Below are 7,749 nucleotides of genomic sequence, written 5' to 3'. Positions count from 1 at the left end.
ACAGGATGTTTCTGGGGGCAGAGCAGGCGGAGGAGATTCCCAGAACATTCCCAAACATTGACTTTTTAATAGCTTTGCATCAACATCCACTTTGTATAAATAAGCGGCTGTAGAGAGCTTACTTTGGGCATTTTCTGCACTATCCTACTATTCTGTAGTGTGGAAACGGTCTCCTAAGTAAAAAATCAACTTTTACATAGCTTCAGTGGTCTCTGTCTATTCTTGATAACGAAATTATTCTAACAATTACTATATTTTATATTTTATAATATTGTTTAGCCCCCACAGCTTTTCTCCGTTGATGCCATTCAGTCACTTGCAGCTCATGAAGCTGAAAATGCTTTGACATATGAAGGTGGGTTTGGGAGGCCAGGTAATCCAAAGTGCCCTCTGAATCAGTTAGTTTTGCAAATCAATTCAATCTGCTTTAAATTGTCATGGCCTACAGGACAGCAAAACAATACTTGAGAACAAAGGTAATCCACACAATCTAGCCAAGGGCAGTGTCTTTGACCTCTCTGATGTCACATGTCCATTGATAAAGCTCTTTGTCTATCTGTCAGTGTTTCCACCTGTCCTACTCATCTGTGAGCCAGGCCTCTTTGCTGGGCGTGGTCCCTGCAGTGGTTGTGTTGTTGCTGCTGAGCGCCTGCGCCAGCAAGGCTCGCTGGGCGGTAGCTGGCAAGTAGAGGAAGGCATAGACCAGCGCCAGCACCAGCAGAGCCAGCAGCAGAGGAAGGCCCCAGTCTGATGTCATTATAGGCTCTTCACAGCGGGCCTGCAGGAATGACTTATTCTCCATCGTGTGCAGACAGATCTGGCAAGGTGAAAAATAAATGTCTCAGAAAAGTTCGAAAACACAGAAAGACAGACGAGCTTGTCTTGTAAACTCTCACTCCCTTCCTGTTTTCTGCCTCAAAACGGAAAGAAAACACTTTATCCAGACGCGCAAGTACTCACACCTGTAGAGGAAACTAGTTTCAGAAAAGATAGGATATTTAAGTTCAGTGGTGTGGTTCCAGTCCTGCACCAAGCTTTTTAAACTCCTCAAAAGATCCAAAGATTATAACGGGTAAATCCTAGAAAGTCCCCTTGGACAACATGGAGTCACCAAAATCCAGAGATGTACAACATCCAGGCTGGTAATCATTCACAAATAGATAAAACACTGACATTTGGCATTATTTCCAGGTAATTGTTGCAATTTACAGTAGTAGTTAAAAGAGCAAGATAATATCCAGGTTTGGATCAAAGGAAAATAATTGATCCTTGTTGTTGAAAGACATCATCATGGATGTCTAAAATGTCTGTCAGCAATGCGTCTCTCTTCTTTGTCTTCTCTGTTATCTGACTCAATTGTTGATTTCGAATCTGCGTAGTGGCACCTGGATCTCCTTGTGTGTGTGTGTGTGTGTGTGTGTGTGTGTGTGTGTGTGTGTGTGTGTGAGATGTTGTCATATTGAATGCCCAGGTAACCTGCCAATCTGCCACTCGTTACGTAACAATAACCAGAAACCCAACAAACACGCCACATTTGAATCCTATTCAGTAAAACCTGTCTCATTACGCGCGCACAAATACACACACACACACACACACACACACACACACACACACACACACACACACACGCACAACGCACACAATCACAACCCCATAACCACACACACACACCAACACACACACACACACACACACACACACACACACACAGTGGGAAGCAGATTGGGTTATGAAATTCCAATTACGTAATAATTCTTTATCTTCTTAAGCTAAAAACAAGCCTGTTTAACGTACAATATGTTCAGAACGTTACTAAGAATTTGTTAAATGACCCATTATGAGGTCACGGCCTGACAGAATTAGCGTGGAGAAATTATTAGTATTTGGAACATGCTGAAAATAGGGATGCACAGCATGGAAGATGATCATGCTGCAAGAATGTGGCTTTGCTAAGTTTCCATTGACATTTCAATACTCTTTTTGTTTTTACCTTGACTGAACCTGTAGATTCTGTAGACAACTGCATTGATAGAAAACTATGTATAAAAACTATGTGAGCACTGACTTATCTGGTTTGTGCATGAGTCATGTATTTCAACATTTTAATAAGGTCTGATTTAAAAAAAAAAAAAAGTCATATATTTTAGTGTTTTTTTTTTAAAGAAATAGAGCAGCTGAAATAGCTGAAAATATTTGGCATACTGGAGAAGGGATGTCAGTGATGAATAATGAAACTGAGTTTACGGAAACATAGCAGGATGTCATCATCATTCACTGATCAAACTTAAGTTTCCAGGCGGCTACATCCTCTACATGACAATAATTCATCAATATAAGGTCTAAGCGCTGTGGCACAAAGCAGGAAACACAACAGCATTTCATTATCTCAAATACCACATGCTCTCAATGCTTATTGAGATAAAAATGTCAAGGAGAGGTTGAGGTGAGGGATTATGGACGCCATGAATAAACACCTGGAACAGTGTCTACTGACAGAGTAAATAGTTAGTTTAGTATCTTCAACAAATATGATTGACAAGATAGACGTTTATTTATTTATTATTATTGGAAATAAACAGTAAATAATGTGGTTCACACTCCTTACCAGCTGGTGGCGATAATGCACTAAATCGTTGTTTGCCAACCGCCAAAAGAAGAAGAAGAGGCTCCGCATCCCCGTGCCCCATCACTGGTTTTGTTTACTATTGTGTTTCCTTATGGATGTACTCTTATATTCGGTATGTTGAAAACAACCCAAATAATTAGTCTTGGCTGTTTGTTCGAGGTAAGTTTTTGAGACAGTCGCACTACTATGACGCTAACATACAACGTTTTAGCTAGTTGTCGTATAGTATACAGTGGCTACTAGCAAACCAGCAGTGCTTGCTACTAGTGCATTTGTTGCTGCTCCCTAACCAAAAAGTTGTTTTCCCGACTAATTGATGGCAGCCGGGTGGTAAAACTACAGGGTATAAGCGCGTTATGGCAAAAGTCACTTATTGTTAGACAGGAAGACTACCTAACCTTAGGCTCAATAGGGGCTACTACCAGCTAACGTTACCTGTTCCTCTCACAGGCTTTAACATGTTCATGCTCAGGTTAAAGACACCAAACTGTCAGTTATCAGAGTTATTGACTGTCCTTTGTTTTTTCCCACTAGTGGAAACTAAGACTAAACTTACACAAGTACCATACGTCATACATTTAAAGACTTGCACGTTATTAGCTACATTATTATTACATGATTAGAATATTAGCTACATTTATTCAAACCTCCTTACTCTGCATATCAAAATGTAACAATATTAGTTGAAAAAATGTGACACATTACATCATAGCCTACAGGACATGAAGCAATTCAACTTAGCTTTATGTCTACTAGCTACAACTTGAAATGCTGCCTACACATGAAGGAGTCAGTAATAGTAATGCAATATATATCAGATAGAAAGAGAATATTCTCCAGAATAAACACATGTACTTGTTCCCCTCCCCAAGTGCATTTTGCATTTTCAATAGTGTTTTTACATTGTAGTATTTATGCTCCAAGCAGAGTTTGTGAATACTAATTGCACCACTGTCTGATTCAGTTAGAATGCAAGTTACACAGTAAAATATCAAGACAACCACCTTCTCTCTGCAGGGCTGAGTGAGTTGTGTCAGTTAAACGCTGCACATGATGACCTCAGAATCTACCAGCCTGGAGAGCCTGCGCGTGCTGTTTCAGAGCGATGACTACATCGTGGTGGACAAGCACTGGGACATCCGCATCGACAGCAAGATGTGGTACGAGAAACACACCGTGCAGGCGCAACTTCGGCACCGGTTCCCACAGCTGGCAGACCCTAGCACCTACTATGGATTCAGGTCAGATGGTGATGCCGCAGTGGATATAACACATATGCCTTTGGTGTGGGAGACATGGTTTCTATTCCCTCTGCGATACATCAACCAATGTTTCCCTGAGCAAGAGCACTTAACCCATAGTTGCTCCAGAGCCGTGCAACCTCTAACATATGTAGCAATTGTATGTCACTTTGGATAAAAGCATCATCTAAATGACATGTAATGTAATGTAAATACATAACATACTTCATGCTCATAAAGAGTGATAGTCTCAACATGTTTCTCTCCCCTCAACAGGTTCTGTCATCAGTTGGATTTCTCCACGAGTGGGGCTCTTTGTGTCGCCCTCAATAAGGCCGCTGCCGGCCGGGCTTACCGCTGCTTCAAAGACCGCACCGTCACCAAAGCCTACCTCGCCATGGTATGGAACACAAACACAGTTGACACACAGTTGATATGCACACAACGGAGTTATTACCATGTATCTGTGGGTCCTTCTCTTTGTCTCTTGTTTGAGAATTAAAATGTGAATGGTTTTGCTTCTTAGGTACGTGGCTTGGTAGAGAAAGAGACACAAACTTTGGACTTCTCCATTGGCAAGAACTCCTCAGAGGGAAAAACACACATGATGTGTATTGAGGGAACTGAAGGTGTGTGTGTGTGTGTGTGTGTGTGTGTGTGTGTGTGTGTGTGTGTGTGTGTGGTGTGTGTGTGGTGTTTGGTGTTGTGTGTGTGCGACATACATAGAGTTAAAACATAGGCACACAAAAAGTTCAAGATGATCAATAGTGTTGTAAATGAATTGTTAAATAGTTGATGATACAGGCATGGCATAATTTAACTATTTACTTTCTTTACTTGCTGATCCCCCCCCCCCAAATCCTTGTACCGTCAGGTTGTGAGAACCCCAAGCCTTGCCAAACTGAGATGATGGTTTTGGAGTATGGGTTGTATGATGGAGACACTGTCACCAAGGTGCTACTGCAGCCACTCACTGGTAACAAAAGATTTACATTTACTTTCTTATTACACGTCTTCTTTTCACCTTATTTAGAAAAATGTTTAAGGTTGTGTAGAATGACATTTAGCATATTGCGGGTGTTTCTACCCTTACTTGAAATTTTACAGACATTCATCAAACCTATTGTCATCTTTCTTTGTGAAATAAAGCCACGCTTTTGACTGTTTCTTCTTCTCCGCCATGACTCCTTCTTGTTGCAAGTTTCCAGCAAGTTTCAGATAAACATGCCGACATTGATAAAAGAAATTGATAAGCTCCCCCCCAACCCCCTTTTCCCCTAGGCCGAACCCACCAGTTAAGGGTGCACTGCAGTGCAATAGGTCACCCTATTGTTGGGGACTTTACCTACAGCTTGGGAGCGGACGACTCAACCTACCGCATGATGCTGCACGCCCACCTCCTCCACATTCCCCTGGAACCTGAGCCCCTGCTTGTCTCTGCTGGAGACCCCTTTCTCCCCTCGGTGGATCCCAAGTGGCTCCCACAGCGCTCATTACGGCCACTGGCGGCCACTGTGGAGGCGCTGCTGGAGCACAGGGTGGAGGAAGACAGGAAGATCAAAGAGGAGAAGAGAGAGAGGACGAGAAGGGAGGAGGAGAAGAGGAAAGGACGCAGGGAACAGAGGACTGAGGAGGAGAGTGAGGACCAGAGGAAGCAGTGTCAGCAGTGGCTGAGTGAATGGGCTGGAGACTGATGTATTATTCTAATTTATTTAAGTTGTTTACTAAGCAAGGCCACGTTGAGCATGCATGCTCCATCTCACTGACCACTCGCGTTTGCATTGAAATGGCATACCTGGAAGTGAACCAGTACCAGTTACAAACATTATGTTAGGAAAAAGCAGTGTGAGCATGTGTGCTGCTGCTTTCTTAAACAAGCAGTTCCACCGCATAAGCTGAGAAAATAAGTGCTTTGCTCAAGTTTATGTTGACATGTGAGGGGTTGGGTTGATGCTTTACATTTATTGTAATACACATCCCCCCCGCCCTCTGAAGAATTTAAATTGGTGTCTTTGTCACACGTCTGTGTTGTATATGGTCAGATGAACACACAGTATGTAATTTTCTGCCATTAGGGGATATCAATAAAAAAATAAAAAAAGACAGGGCTGTCACTGCAGTCAGTTTCGCCCCATTTGGAATTCTACTCTTAAAAACAAATGGCCCCGGTGATTTAAACTGGTAAAACACAGAAAAAAGAAGTTTAAAATCTGTGTTTCTTCGATGCAGTTTGGCTCGTCAGCGTAGAACTGCCACAGTTTGCTCAGCTTGTTTCTGTGATAACTTAAGATCCTGGGTTAGGTGAAGGTATAGGTCCATGACTGAAATTTGTCATTCACTTAAAATATATAGTTAAAAAATCTAGTGGCTTAAAACTGGATAAAAAGTAAATTCATGACAGCTTCTGGCAGACAACCACAATGCTGATGCATGCCCAAATGGGATATGCCACTATTGACAGGCGACTGTGACCAAATGACATGCACCGTGTACTTGATTAAAATTACAGCTTTCTCTGGGTTTGAAAATTGTTGGAAACAACAACTTGACAAATATACAACTTTAGGTCTAGTAGTTTTTAGACATTTTAATGTGGACATTCTAGCTATTATATTTTAAACTGTGATTGCGGACCCCTTGGCAGCAGCCAATGTTTTTTGTCCATGTCCAAATGCTGGTAAGATCATGTGTGTTGTTACATACGCTGCATGGCTGTAACCTGTAACATACATGGAATCTACCCTGGATGTTTCTGTGCCTTTTGTTGTTTGTTGATTGCTTTACAGGTTTAAATCAAAAATGTTTACCTTAAAAAAAACTGTATGTCAATGTAACAACAAATGTCTACAATTTACTATTACTTTGTTCAGCACTAATATAAAAACTAAATAAATGGTTGAACAAGAATGAACACCCCTCTCTTAAATATTGCTGTTTCATCCAATTGGACTGAATGTCCTTTGGAGTACAAATTATTCTGCTTAAATATGGTTTGTTTAGCCCTGAGGCACACAATCCCTGCTACCTGATGCTCCACATAGCTCATAATTATTCCAGTGGCACTCCTGTGCCGCTTCAATCCTGCATTACAAGTTGAAGTTGTCTTGCTTTGTTACAGCACCATGAGACAACTGTTGTAATTAAATCTAACAGAAATGTGTTGAAATCGCACATAAAACAATAATGAACGAGACTGAACAGCAAATCCCTCTGCTTCTAAAATAAGTAAAGTCTCTACACTGCATTGACCTGGAAATATTGAAATTATGACTTAAAATGTGAAGTTTGCTACAGATTGTTGGCCTCAGGAGGCAAGTTACACAAAGACTTGTTAATGCTGTATGCCATCCAATTTCTAGTAGGACATGGTTACTGAATTTCTGCTTGGGTTGATCTTGCAAACATGTCTAAAAGTTAAAATAACCTGCATGGCGGTGGCGGCACTGTGAGAGTCCCATTTTTTGATTTCTCCAGTGCATTCAAACCATCCAGCCACTGCTAGGTGAGAAGCTGTGGGTGATGGGTCTCGGTACGTTCACAGTCTCTTGTCTGTCTGGACCGTGTTCTGCCTGATGTGGTGGTGAGTGTTACGAGGGCCCCACAGGGGACTGTGCTGTCTCTTTTCCTGTTCACCTTATACGCCACACACTTCCAGTACAACTCAAGAGTCATGTCACCTACAGAAGTTTTCTGATGACTCCGCAGTTGTTGGGTGTAAAAGGGATGGACAGGAGGGAGAGTTCAGGGAACTGGTGGATGACTTTGTGGAGTGGTCTGGTAAGAATCACCTACTGCTGAACGTGGTTAAGACCAGAGAGATGGTGATTTACTTTAGGTGGAAAGGAACGGCACTGCAGCCCCTTTGCATCCTGGGAAGAG

The 7,749-nt window shown here is 41.9% G+C and overlaps 1 protein-coding gene across 4 annotated transcripts; it reads left to right on the top strand.

Moving 5' to 3' along the window:
- The first annotated feature begins 2,550 nt into the window (after nucleotides 1–2,550).
- Nucleotides 2,551–5,956, top strand: rpusd1 (RNA pseudouridine synthase domain containing 1). Of its 4 annotated transcripts, none has more exons than XM_032536503.1 (6): nucleotides 2,551–2,788; nucleotides 3,647–3,870; nucleotides 4,147–4,270; nucleotides 4,397–4,499; nucleotides 4,745–4,846; nucleotides 5,152–5,564. In XM_032536503.1, exons 2-6 carry the CDS (start codon nucleotides 3,680–3,682, stop codon nucleotides 5,562–5,564), a joined length of 933 nt encoding a protein of 310 aa, XP_032392394.1. In that variant the 5' UTR covers nucleotides 2,551–2,788; nucleotides 3,647–3,679. The 4 variants fall into 4 exon arrangements, with proteins under 4 accessions (XP_032392394.1, XP_032392395.1, XP_032392396.1 ...); XM_032536504.1 differs by having other exon boundaries at nucleotides 2,667–2,791; nucleotides 3,640–3,870; XM_032536505.1 differs by having other exon boundaries at nucleotides 2,687–2,741.
- Nucleotides 5,957–7,749: the final 1,793 nt, after the last annotated feature.

The sequence above is a fragment of the Etheostoma spectabile genome, chromosome 15 (assembly GCF_008692095.1).
Source record: "Etheostoma spectabile isolate EspeVRDwgs_2016 chromosome 15, UIUC_Espe_1.0, whole genome shotgun sequence".
Classification (NCBI taxonomy): Eukaryota; Metazoa; Chordata; class Actinopteri; order Perciformes; family Percidae; genus Etheostoma; species Etheostoma spectabile.
This window is presented reverse-complemented; position numbering and strand designations above follow the sequence as displayed.

Bases quoted from the DNA above. Each gene is read 5' to 3' on its own strand.
- rpusd1 (XM_032536506.1), top strand. From the start codon at position 3,680: ATGATGACCTCAGAATCTACCAGCCTGGAGAGCCTGCGCGTGCTGTTT. The intron at 4,271-4,396 runs GTATGGAACACA...TTTGCTTCTTAG, and splicing joins CCAAAGCCTACCTCGCCATG to GTACGTGGCTTGGTAGAGAA. The intron at 4,847-5,151 runs GTAACAAAAGAT...CTTTTCCCCTAG, and splicing joins GCTACTGCAGCCACTCACTG to GCCGAACCCACCAGTTAAGG.